Below are 13,211 nucleotides of genomic sequence, written 5' to 3' on the forward strand. Positions count from 1 at the left end.
AGAGAGAGAGAGAGAGATAACAACAAAACCAAAATGATAGAATCACCTGGCAGGATGAGATAATGTTGAAATGAAACACCACTAGGACATCACCCTTCAGTGTTCTTGCTGCAATGCCCAAAGTTCTACAGTATTTCTCAAGAATGTAAAAAGAAGACAATGACACCATGCTCGGGGTGTTGTGTTAGATTTCACTGAATGCAGCTGGAAATTCAGAATTCGTTCTTTATGCCCAAACGGCTAAGGGAAGAAAATGTGAGAAAGGAAGAGATTTCACAATAATGAGATGATTCAGAAGAGGAAGCCAGAGAGACAGAACAGCACTCTAGATTCCAAAGATGATGGTGACATTGATCGTAGCAGCCGAAGAGCTTGATGACTGAATGATATATTTCTAAGGATAAAAAAGGAAATTTGGTATTTTCATTCAGTTAGTCATCCAACAGGAAGGATCTGATCATGCGGTATTTGGTGATGGACTATCTAATTTTGCTAAAAGGACACACGAGAATATTCTTTCATCTTTTAAGATGTTTGTGCATTAAAATGTACTCCATGCAGGCTGTAAGTGGATAAATGGTCAAGGCAAGTGTGTTTTAAACAAGGACTGGAAGGGAATCGAAGAAGTAGAAAAAAAAGGAATAAGTCATTGGACCAATCATTCTACTTGGTATTTATATATCTTAAAATGAAAATGTTTGGCAGTTATGAAGCAAACAAGATAGTGTCCTCTTTTCAGCAAAGTTATGAACTCTTAGCATTTTCCAAAGTATTGTGTTTTTATGATGCAGGTGGAAAGTGAAGACCCAGAGTGCAGAGGGGCCCAACCAAGAGGGCAGGAAGGCTTTTAGAAAGGGGTGGTATCCGGCCAGGCGCGGTGGCTCACGCCTGTAATCCCAGCACTTCGGGAGGCCAAGGTGGGCGGATCACAAGGTCAGGAGATTGAGACCATCCTGGCTAACACGGTGAAACCCCGTCTCTACTAAAAATACAAAAAAAAATTAGCCGGACATTGTGGTGGGCGCCTATAGTCCCAGCTACTTGGGAGGCTGAGGCAGGAGAATGGCATGAACCCGGGAGGCGGAGCTTGCAGTGAGCCGAGATTCCGCCACTGCACTCCAGCCTGGGCGACAGAGCAAGACTCCTTCTCAAAAAAAAAAAAAAAAAGAAAGAAAGAAAGAAAAAGAAAGGGGTGGTATCCAGGTCTGCTTGGTGGTGGAGGTGGAACAGGGCAGGCTCTCCAGGCAGAGGAGGTGGCCCCTCCCAACAGACTCCTGGGCTCAAATCCCTGCCCCACTGCTCATTATCTGTGTCCTTATGGACATGTCACTAACTGTTCTCTGAGCCCCACTCCTTCATCTGTGAAGCCAGCTGGGAATGCCTCCTTTCAGGGCTGCTGGGGTATTAAAGGACATGTCTTCAGGAAACACAACACAGGGCGTGGCCAGGGTGGGCTTAGCTTTCTGAAGCAGTGCTTTGGTTTGGGTCCACCAGACCCCGGGGACCGGACCAAGCCAGTGCTCACTGAGCTGCAGCCTCTCTTCCTTTGTGTCCATCCTCCACTCTAGGGTACAGAAGGATCTTTCTAAAGCACAGTGTAACTCCCTCACTCCATAGCATACGGCCTACTCCTCTGCCTACTGATAGAAGGTGACGTCCTTCACAGCCTGCCCTTCTGCCCTCCTGGCCTCCTCCCCAACCAGGCCCACCATGCAGGTGGATCCCACACATGCATTCTCTCCCCATTTCCCAAAAGTGCTTAACACTCCCGCCTGCCTCTGTGATCCCACAAATGCTCTTCCCTGGCCTGGAATGACCTTTCCTCTAGCCTGCACCTGGCAAACTCTTACTCAAACTTCAAGATCCAGCTCAAATGTCCCTCCTTTTCCTGAGCAACTCACGGGCGCCTCCCTCTGTTCCTGTGGCACTTGGGTCATCTTCTATTTCGTACCTGTCTCATACTCGACCCTGAGCCCCTCAAAAGGAGCATCTGGGTCTTATTCATTGTTGTACCATCTAGTCCTGGGACAATGTCTAGCATATAGTAGGCCCTTAGTAAATATTTGATGAGTGAGTGTATACATACAAATAATAAGGTTGAGTCATCTGAATGGGAAAACTGCACTTTGCAGTTGAAATTTTCCATGTTCGTTCTGGAGAGAATGGAAAATGAACTTTCTCCAGAGAATTTTTTGGGAAGAATTTTGTTTGTTTGTTTTAATGTTAGGCAATCAAGTCTCATATTAAAGCTCCTGAGAACCTGAGCCGTTGGAAGCAGGTGTCCAACTTACGTGTTGGATGATCATTTTGCTATCATGATTTTTTCTTGCTTGCTTTTCAATTTTTTTTATTTTTTTTTAGTGTAGACAAAATAAAACCTACGAATTCAGGGGGAAAAATCAGCGTGCAAGATCAGAGGGCCTTCTGCAGCCTAGCCAAGTGTCACAACAGTCTGGCACAGTGGCTGTGGCTTCCAGGGGCTCCAGTCTTAGGGAGCTGCCCTTGTCTAGGTAGATGTGATACCTGTCTAGAACCCCTGGGGACTGTGAGTGCCTCAAGGGCAAAACAGCAAAGTGAGTGTCACTATGATGCTGTATCATCACATCAGAAGACACACCTTGGTACTAGCATAGCACACAGCATTTCAGAATTACTCATGTAATAATAATTGGTCAAGGAGGAGCTGACTTGCTACTTCATTCATGCATGTTGGCTCTCGGCAGATCTCAGCAGGGAGCCGATGGGGACGGGTGATCCCCTGCTGCCACTGTTGGATGGGGTTGGATGGTAGCCCCATTGTGCCTTCAAAGAGTGTACGTGCTCCCTGGGAGAAGGCCAAGGGAACAGCACTGAGCTGGAGCTCAGCTGGACACCGAGATTCTCCTGGCTAAGGGTGAGGCCATATGGGCTGGGCAGGGGCCTAGGGGGCAGCACTGCCCAGGGAGGGGCTGGAGGAGGTTCTTTCGTCTCCTGAGGCAGTTGGCACAGATAGCTTCTCAGTGCCCGTAGATAGCTTCTCAGTGCCCGTCAATTACTACAAGATGGTCTGCATTCCCCAAATTCACACCCATCACCTAGATTAACATCTGGAGGTGAAGAGGAGGTAGGAGGCATCAGTTCCCGAAGAAGAAGGTTACTGTGTTCACTTGACAAAGATTTATCTGCACAGAGTTGGTGCACAGCCCTCCGCCTGCCCCTGCAGAGATTGGGCCCAGCCTTGGACAGAGGACAGGCTGTGCTCACAGGTCTCCCAAGCTTCAATTTTAAAAGACTGAGCAAAAAGCATATATTTTTGAACCCAGATTAATACATAGAAAAATAAGTATATGTATGTATGTGTGTATATATATATATGTATGTGTGTATATATATATTTTCATATACATATGAGTATATATGTAAGTATATGCATATAAAAAAGACACACACATATATATGTATATATTTATATATGTGTGTCACACACACATATGTAAGTATATGCATATGAAAAAAGACTGAAGTGATACCCAGCAAAATATAAAAATGATGCTCACAGGTGGTAAGACCAGGGCCGTATTTTCTGGTTGTTCTACACTGAATGCATATTCCTTGTACAACTTTTTCTGAACCAAGAAAAAGAAAAAAATAATCACTCCATTATTTGTATCCCTTTGCAGACGCCGTGGAAATGCCGGACATCACAGTGGCACGGGCCGGCATATATTAGAGACACAGAACCGTGCTGCCTTCTTACCTAATGAGTCTTTGAGGCGCTTCATCTGTTCTCCATGGTCTCTTCTCACACAAATTTTGAAATTCCCGAAAATTTAAAGTGACACTAAGTCTCAAGCCAAGAAGGCCAAGGAAGCGCTCAAACTCGTCGTCTTTGAGATTAAGCAGTAGGTGCAGGAGCAGTCTGTGAAGGTCGTGCATGTTGATTATGCCATCCCTGTCAACATCTGTTTTAAAGAAGGCAGAGTAGGGGTCCTAAAAACAAAACACACATGTCAAAGGCCTTCCCCGTGAGCCCCGGACGGCAACACATGCCTACCCCCATGTGTACAGCCTCATCTCCACGTGAGGAGGGGCAGCTTGGCTGGGCCCCAACTATTGCTTTTAGAGACTCGGCTGTTCCAGGAATATCCTCACCATGCTTTGCTTTTCCCAAGGAATTATAAAGCTCTCCAGCTACCCAGGGGATATAAACGATCTTCTTTGAATGCAAAGAGTTCGGGGAAAGGAACAGGCCGCTTTCCTTTTCCTTCCACACTCTCAGTTTGTGGAGCTTATACTTCTAGTCCAGGAAGGAAGGGAAGGAGAAAGTGCTGGAGGTTTCTGGTGTGTATGAACATCCTGCTCACAACTTTTTATATCACTTTCATAACGTTTGGCTGCTTCTGTCTACCGGCAAACAAATACTGCACTGAATCTCACGCCAAGGAGCCACCCGAAGGCCAGGCCTCTGTTTCGATGACTGTGATAGAGATCAGCTGTGTCTGGGATCCACAAGCCTGCCACATCTGAAGGACTTCCGCTCAGCCCACCACGCTGGTTGGAGGGCACAGCGATTCCTATTTTGCAGATGAGGAAACAGAGGCTCAGGGTTCCCTGGGAACCCATGACTAGAGACCCTGATGTGTGATGGAGCGTGCACTCTGCAGGCAGGTGGCTCAGGTGAAAACCCCAGCTCTGCCACTTACTAGCAATGCCACCATAGGTGAGATAGTTAACCTTGTGGTGCTTCTGTTTTCTCGTCTGTAAAATGGGGACTATGACAGTCCCTGCTTCCTTGGCTTGTTTGTGAGGAGTGAATTTGCTAATGATGCAAAGTGCTTAGAATGAGCCTGGCTTTCTTGGCACTCTAAAATGCTGTTTGTTGCGCTTGCCATTTGCCTAAGATCATATAGCAAGTGCAAGGCTCTGCCCGGGGCCAATGCCTGTTTCCTGCATGCACCTGCTTCCTGGGTCTCAGGCCTGAAAAACTGATGTGGCCCCAACCCACCTCGTTCCATCGGCACCTGACGCAGTCCCTCATCTGGGAGTTACCTGGCTGCTCTGGCGGCATTGCTCTTGTCCCCTCTTGTTACAGGCTCCTCCCACGGAGGTTACTTAGGATATCAAGCAAGACCTGATGTGACCCAAGTGTCTCATGCAAATGTGTGGGGATTTTGTGGAAAGCTCTCTCTGTATTCACTCATACCTTCATTCACCAAAAATTATTCAGCACCTAATATGTGCAATCGCCACACTAAATACTGTGGAAATCAATTTAAAAGATGCCGCCCCTGCCTCTGGGAGACAATACAGTGTGGCAGTGAGGCTGATGTCTAACTCTGCCCGAGGGGGCCTCCCGGGGCACAGGCCCATCTGTTTCTTTATGATTCCCTCTACACTGCCAGCCCCAAGCCCCCCAACCCACAGCCTCACATCTCCAGTGGTTTGGGGACATTTTCTCTGGGATGCCAAACTGAACATGGCCCAAATCAAACTCCTGACCTCCACCCCCTGTCCCCACCCTGCTCCTCCTAAGTCTTCCCGTCTCAGTAAGTGGAGCTCTTTCCTCCTGGTTGCTCAGACACAAACCTGGGAGCCCTTCTGAGCCCTTGCTTCCTCTCACACCCACGTCCAGTCTGCCCACACATCCCGCTGGCTCTCCCTTCAGAGTGCATTAGCACTGGACCCCCTCTCCCAGGCCCACCACCTCAGCCCCCACCCAAGGTCGCTGGAGTCCTGCAGGAACCTCGTGATGGCTCCCAGCTGCCATCGTCGGCTCCGTGGCCTCTGCTGTGTGCAATCGCTCCCGAGCGATCCCTTACAGCTGACGTCACGCAGGAGGCGCCTCTGCTCAACCCCCTTGACTCTCCATCTCACTCAGAGTCCAAGGCCAAGGCCTGGCCGTGGCCCACAAGCCCGTCTACAGCCCCATCCCACCCGTCCCCTCACTGTTCTCTGAACAGGCCGAGCCTGCTTCAGGGCGTCTCAAGGAGCCCTCTCCAGTGTCCGCAGGGCTCGCTCTGGCTCCTTCATGACTCTGAGTGTCCCCTCTCCAGAGAGGCACTTCCTGACTCCTCTGTACAACGGCATCAGCCCTGACAGGCCTGTGGCCTCCCACGATCCTCTACTTTTCTCTTTGGCACATGTCACCACCTGACCTAGTAGAGGTTTCTGTGTCCACTGCACTTCCCCCCAGAACATAAGCACGAGTCCGGGCTCTGATCTGCTCCCTGTTGCAGCCCCAGCTCTCCGAGCCATGCTCACCATAACATCTGTGAGATGGGGCTGCTGGACATGAAGGAGCAGCATTTCCTAAGCACCGAGCACTCTGCTGGGTACACAGACACCATAACTGCAATGCGGCCCCTGACACCCAGGTCCTCACTGTCTACTAGGGAAGCAAGACAGGAAACAAATCACGGCAATCCAGCGTGATTACTGCAGGGACAGAGGTATGAGGGCCAGGTGGGGCCAGCCTGGATTCTGGACTCGAGGGACAAGCTAGATGCTATGAGATCATACATGGCTAATCTTCACAAGTTTATAAACTAATCATTCCTCAAATCTCAGTCTTCAGCTTCCCCAATGTTAGTGCGTAGTAGAGAGGCTCTGGAATTGAGCCGGTGTTATTTCAGTTCCTGATGGTGCCATGTACTAGAGGTGTGGCTTTGTGTCACTTTTTCCCTGTCTCTGACCCTCAAGGTCTCCAGCATAACAGGGGAACATTAAACCTACTTGACACGGTGGTTGCAGGTATCAGAATACACAAGGCCCTGTGTGTGGCCCTCCAGTTCACTGCCTGGCATCAGGTGTGGTATGCTCAGTCAGCAAATACAAATCGGTCATGTGCAGTGTGGCAGAGGCAGCCCCTTGGGTTACTGTGGTGAATGATGTAGAAATGGCTTGGGGCTCACTGGTGAATCTAACTGCAGCACCCTGTGGGCTGTGTGCTGTGAGGGACGTGAGGAGAGAGGGGAATGTGCAGTGGCCGATCTCTCAGCTGATGTGAAGGGCTTGAGAAGGACAGAAGCTTGGGGAGGAGTTCACTGGTCAAAGGGGAGGTGCCATCCAAGTAAAGGAACAGAATGTGCAAAGGCTCAGAGGCAGGAAAGGGTGAGGGGGTGAAGGGTCTTGTGGGCCGGCCAGGCGGGAGCAGGATGTATCCTGAGAGCACAGTGGGCACTCCGGTCAGAGATGCACGTGGATGAGACCATCCTGCGAGGGCCAGGAGTCCAAGACGAATTGTGAAGTCCAGGATGAATTGGAAAGTGAAGTTGCAGAGATCTGAGTGTACTGTGACCCTATTTGTGGGGTGACAGGTTAATCCTATTTGTTTCTAAAAGATATATGAGGCCAGGGACAGTGGCTCATGCCTGTAATCCCAGCACTTTGGGAGGCTGAGGTGGGAGGATCGCTTGAGCCCAGGAGTCTGAGACCAGCCTGGGCAACGTGGCAAGACTTTGTCTCTACCAAAAAAATTCAAAGAAAGCGACTGTACCATCCCATTAAAAAATTGAGACCCGTGCTTTTTCCACTTTGCGTATACCTGCAAGGACACAAGCCAAGTCCTCACGAGCCCTGGACATAACCCGCATCCAGCCTGTCTCACACAAAAACTGGCAATTAGGGGTTCACTCCTCTGTTTCACCCACTAGTTGATAAATTCTCTGGCGGGATAGAGTGGGTGTTGGTGACGGTCTGTTGAATGAATTCATTATTTAATTATTTAAAATAAAGATCTCTTTGGAAAACACAGGATATATGTTGGCTGTAGCCAAGCTTCACTGATCGTAAAGATAGGAAAGCAACGATGTGGCGTGGAGCTGGGCTTCCCACGGCCCCCACGGGGAGACTTGAGGAGTGTGTGAGGGAGAGAGGAGAGAGCCTGAGAGAGGGAACAGGGAGGGGCCTGCATTGCAATGGGCAAGGTGCAGTGAGGCAGCTGCCAGGCCTCTGCAGTTAGGGTGCCCACGGAGGCCCTGCCAACCAGCACAGAAGGGAGTCTGCTCCTGGAGCCTTTGCCTCCGTTCTGCTCTCTCTCCCTGCAGCGGCCGCTGCCTCCCACCCAGCCCGGCTCTCCTTTGGAGGACCAGGCACTCCCCACTTAAATGACCCCTGCCTCCTCCACGCTGGAGCCCACAGGCCAGTGGTTCCCAGAGTGCTCCTCTTGGCCAGCCACTTAGCCTGGATGAGATCATAGGACCAATCCTTCTCCGTGTATGCATATGGCGATCATATTTTTTCAAACCAAAAATTAGGATGCACATTCTGAAAACTGGACAGAATGTTCAAAATCTGAGCCCTGCTAGAAAGTCTAAGCTGGACTGCCGTCGTAAATGCACAGGCATGTTGAAACGGGAGCCTGGTAACCAAAATGAATCTCCAGGGGTGATCAGTCTGGGGAGGATGCTTCAGAGCACAGGAAATGGGGTGTTGCCCTCCCCACAGCCCCCCAGGCTGCTCTGATACCCAGTCTCTTGCCCGCCCCTTCCCTTCTGGACTTCACCCATCTCCATTCTGCCTCTGGATGTGTTCCCTCCACCCACGGGGTGAGGACGCAGTCTAACTCCCTGATACCCTCGGCCCTGTCTCGGGATTCGCCTTATTGAATTGATCTCCCTAGCTTTATTCACCCTCTTTTACTTCTCATCACAAAAAGAGCTCAGATCATCTTGTACCGGCCTCTATGTTTGAATGGCTGCCGTCTACTTCTGTTTTGTCTGTTACAACTTGCACGTGCCATGCACACCTCCACCACGACAAGCCACATGCTTTTCCCCAGAGCCCATGCCTTGTCTGTCCTGGCCTGGCTCAGGCTGCCTCATCTATGGCTTGCTCCCTCCTTTCCTGGCCAGCCCATGCTTAGGCCTTACGATTCAGTGTGGGGGCCACCTCCTCCAGGGAGTCCTCCTTAAAGGGATCTTTTCCTTGTGCCTCCAGAGGATGCTCCAGTTCCTTCGACAACAGCCAATTACTATGAATATGACTTGTCTGTTTACCATCTGTGTCTGGGATTAGACTGAGCTCCCTGGGGTGGGGCTGGTAGCTTTCATCCCCAGCATTTAGCACAGATTCTAGCACATAGTAAGTGTATAACACTTGTTTGGTGGGTGAATGGATGAGGGAATGGATGAATGGGTTTCAAAGTCGCTGTACCGTGTGTTGTCATGCTTCTTCTCCACCAACACCCACCTCTTGTGAAAAGGGTCTCCTTACCCTTCTGCCAGCAAAGTGTCCACCGGGGTCCCTCAGGGAGGGAGGAAGCCCCATCCTCCCCACACGCCTCTCTCTGACCAATGCTGGGTCTGCAGAGGGAAATGCTCTGTGTCCCTCCGGCTGACCGGGACATGACCTACACCAGGACTCACACCCACTTGGGCTGCGTGGTTGGGAGCAGGGGAGGCCTAGAGAAGCCCAGAGCCAGACAGTCACGGTTTACCCGGAATGACTCCTTCAGCCTCCTGGGGAAAAGCTTCAGGCATTCTTCTGCGGTGATTAAGTGGCTGTTCACATAACTTTTTGAAGGAGTTGGAGGCTGTGGCGGAGTGGTTTCCAGCCCTCTCATTGGAGGATCTGGAACAATTACAAAGATCAGGGTTTCCATTAGTGCCCATCAGCTTCATTCCCTTCTTTTTTTTGAGACGGAGTCTCGCTCTTGTTGCCCAGGCTGGAGCGCAGTGGTATAATCTCTGCTCACTGCAACCTCCGCCTCCTGGGTTCAAGCGATTCTCCTGCCTCAGCCTCCTGAGTAGCTGGGATTATAGGCGTCCGCCATCACGCCTGGCTAATTTTTGTACTTTTAGTACAGATGGGGTTTCATCATGTTGGCCAGGCTGGTCTCGAACTCCTGATCTCAGGTGATCCGCCCGCCTCAGCCTCCCAAAGTGCTGGGATTATAGGTGTGACTCACCATGCCCGGCCCACCGGCTTCATTTCTACATCAACATTATATCTCTGCCTGTCCCGAATCCTGTTAAAACCCCATACGGTACCCTCCTGTGAGTTGAACACAGCATTGACTTTCTTACTATCTAGTTTCTTTTCCTTTGATTTCTCAGACACTTTCCTCCTCTTCCAGGAGGAACCATGCTGCAGACTGTGGGGCCTCCTTTCACCCTCACAGACCGCACTTGGCACCCTGTTTACTTGTCCTGTGTCTCTTGTTCATCTCCCAATTCCCAGAGGAGGAGAATGAGAATTCCTGCCTCTTTTTTGTTTCCTGGAATCATGTCCTAAAGACAAGAATATAGAATTCATTCAACATCCATTAGTTCAGTGGCTATTTCCTGACTGTGTATCTTTTAAGTAAGATGCTGAGGCCTTCATCTATTTTTTGGTCCTTCCAGCAACGCTCAGGAGAAGGTCTTCGTGTTTGTTTACACACAAGAAAACCTATCATCCCAAGCACTTTACCTAGGGGGCGGTGAGGCTCAGGGGTCCCCGGCTCACCTGGGAGGTGGAGCTCGTGGACAGCACAGCTGAATCCAGGCTGTCTGATACTAAGACCCAGTTGGTTCCCTACTGCCCATGCCCTCTCGCTCCCCTAAAATTAAGGAAGGAAGTGTAACCTCTCCTTAAAAACTCCATGTCGGCCAGGCGCGTTGGCTCACGCCTGTAATCCCAGCACTTTGGGAGGCCAAGGTGGGCGGATCACAAGATCAAGAGATCGAGGCCATCCTGGCCAACATGGTGAAACCCCATCTCTACTAAAAATACAAAAATTAGCTGGGTGTGGTGGTGCATGCCTGTAGCCCCAGCTACTTGGGAGGCTGAGGCAGGAGAATCACTTGAACCCAGGAGGCCGAGGTTGCAGTGAGCTGAGATCATGCCACTGCACTCCAGCCTAGTGACAGAGTGAGACTCCATCTCAAAAATCAAAAACAGAAACAAAAACAAACAAACAAACAAAAAACTTCCATGTCTACCCCGTTTCCATTAGGCTGGGGTCATCTGATTGTGACCTTGTGTCAAAGCCAGGCTACACACCAGGGACTTGGTTCCAGACGTGGTTCTCTGTACCTGTTGCTCCTGCGCCCTCCCCATGGTGTGGTGGGCAGATGGATGGGGGACAGGGCGCCCCAAGATCGTGGGCATCCTCTGCCCCTCTTGAGCCTGACTTCTGCCTCACCTGCCTCACTGCAGAGGCTGCAAGTGGCCTCCCTCCGGTTCCTTACTGCCTGGCAGATAACACCCCCAACCCCACCGCCTGACCCCTCTGCCACATCCCCCTGACCCCTAGCAGGGGCCACACAGGGCCTCACTCCCCACCTTGCTAGAATCTTCACGTGTGAGAAAGCAGCTTAGAGGGGCAGGGAGGAGATGGGTAGGGAGAGAAGGAGCAGGAAGTGAGAGGAGGAGAGCACGGGCAGCCAAGAAGCCGGGAGCAGGTGACAGAGATGGAGTCCAGTTCCAGCTGTGACGGCCTCGCCAGCACTGGGACCTCGGGCAAGTGACCTACGCACCCTGGGCCCCAATTTCCTCACCTGAAAAATGAATACACCTGGCAGGTGGGACACACTCACTAAAATGCAGGTGAGTTCCTTCTCCTTCTTATTTTCCTTAAAAAATATCAAAACATCTACCCAGGGACAGTGCTGAAATTCTAAAATGCTCTGGCTTCTCATGATGCCATTTTTCAGGAGTGTGGGACCTCTCTGTTTAAGGGGTGGCAAATGAGTCTGACAAGGCTAGGGGGACCTTGGCGAGGATCCAGCCTGAGTCTCTGGGAAACTCACCACCTCACACGGTCACCTCCAGACCCAAGGCTTGGAAAATGAAAAATGCACGGGGCTCCTGCATTCCGCCCAGCCAGCCTGCAGGGTATTTGCAGCAAAAGAGTATTCCATTGAGATATCTGTGTGATTTCTGCAGCTTCTCTAGAGGGCTTGTTTGTCCACCAAAATGTCTTTGGCATGTGAGAAAGCAGCATCAGTGAGTGGAGAGGTGGCCCCAGCACACTGCACAAAGATGGGTTTCCTAACATGGGGTGGGGGCGGGGCTGGGGGCGTGGCTGGGTGGCCTTTTAGAATCTCTGCATCCTTCTCTGTCCATAGGGAGGAGTAATATTTGTGTTGCCTGTGTATGGTATTGTTAACTACAGATAACCAGCAACTACATTAGGGGAAAATCTTAAAGGCCGTGAGGTATGACTGAAGAAACAGGCTTTGGGGCACAAACTTTCCAAACCATTTGTGCTCTGAGTTTGTAGAAGACTCTTTCAGGCAAAGTTCTGCACTCACAGTTCTGAACATGGTCAGATAAAATTAAATAAAAATGGTTGTTTGCAGCCCCGGAAGACACCTCGTTTCAACATCTCAGCTTGTGCTACTTCAATCCGAGTGGCCTGGTGGCACTGCTAGCGAAGACGTGTGGTGTCACCCAGGACGCATCCCACAGGGTGTGGACTTGGCCATTAGTTACCTTCGAATCCTGCCGCAAAATCAAGATAGCTCATCCCTTCCTTCTCGAAGCCTATTTTAGTGGTCAGCAGGGCATACTGATCATCGTCCATGGGCATCCCAGTGTCTTCCAGTATCTGACGAGGGAGACAGGGGAGGGTGGAGAGGCGTTAGGTGGTCCGCGGGTCACTACTCCCCGAGAACCTCCTGCCCCTGCACTGGTTCACAGCAGGGCTCATGATTGTTACTTGTCTGACCCCACCCACAGGCTGCCAGGGGGTGGGACCGAGTCTCCTGTGTCCCTGGGCCTTCCACAAGGCTTGTATTTGTTGGGTGAGTGAGTGAATGAAGGGACAAGTGGCACAGTCGGCATGGTGCTCAGGCCCACAGGCGCCACTGCAGACTTTTCCAAGCCGTGCCATCCAAGATACCCAAAGCCACACTTGTCACTGCCATGGCTTTAGAGTCTCATACATTAGGTTTATGTTCACATATATTCAAGCAAACAAAATAAAGCAAGCAAGGTAGTTTGAGGAGGGAAAACTGAAGTTTTCATTCAAGTTTCATTATGATCCCAGTTTACATGAAAAGCGGCTGTGTTTTTTTAAATGGGGGTGGCCATCCATGAATGCATTTTTCTTCTCTATATGCTAGTCCACTTGCTGAAAGTTATTCTTGATTCCTTCCCTCCAAAACACATGATCTACTGTTTCAGTTTTGGGTATGTTGGGGGCAGACGGAGCACCCAAGAAAACACTCTTCCCTGCCTTGCAAATACTGAAGTGGAATCGTCTCGATGACGTCTCCCGAGGAATTACCGAAAAGATGATGCCCTTT

The 13,211-nt window shown here is 50.4% G+C and overlaps 1 protein-coding gene across 4 annotated transcripts in view; it reads right to left on the bottom strand.

Moving 5' to 3' along the window:
• Nucleotides 1–13,211, bottom strand: part of EFCAB6 (EF-hand calcium binding domain 6) — a 300,279-nt gene that overhangs the window by 100,886 nt on the left and 186,182 nt on the right. For all 4 annotated transcript variants that reach the window (XM_063663109.1, XM_054470030.2, XM_054470029.2 and 1 more), the window contains 3 exons: nt 12,397–12,511; nt 9,416–9,549; nt 3,737–3,969 (listed from right to left, as the gene is read on the bottom strand). In XM_063663109.1, coding sequence (XP_063519179.1) covers nt 3,737–3,969; nt 9,416–9,549; nt 12,397–12,511 — 482 coding nt within the window. The remainder of the gene's footprint in view (nt 1–3,736; nt 3,970–9,415; nt 9,550–12,396; nt 12,512–13,211) is intronic.

The sequence above is a fragment of the Pongo pygmaeus genome, chromosome 23 (assembly GCF_028885625.2).
Source record: "Pongo pygmaeus isolate AG05252 chromosome 23, NHGRI_mPonPyg2-v2.0_pri, whole genome shotgun sequence".
Taxonomy (NCBI): domain Eukaryota; kingdom Metazoa; phylum Chordata; class Mammalia; order Primates; family Hominidae; genus Pongo; species Pongo pygmaeus.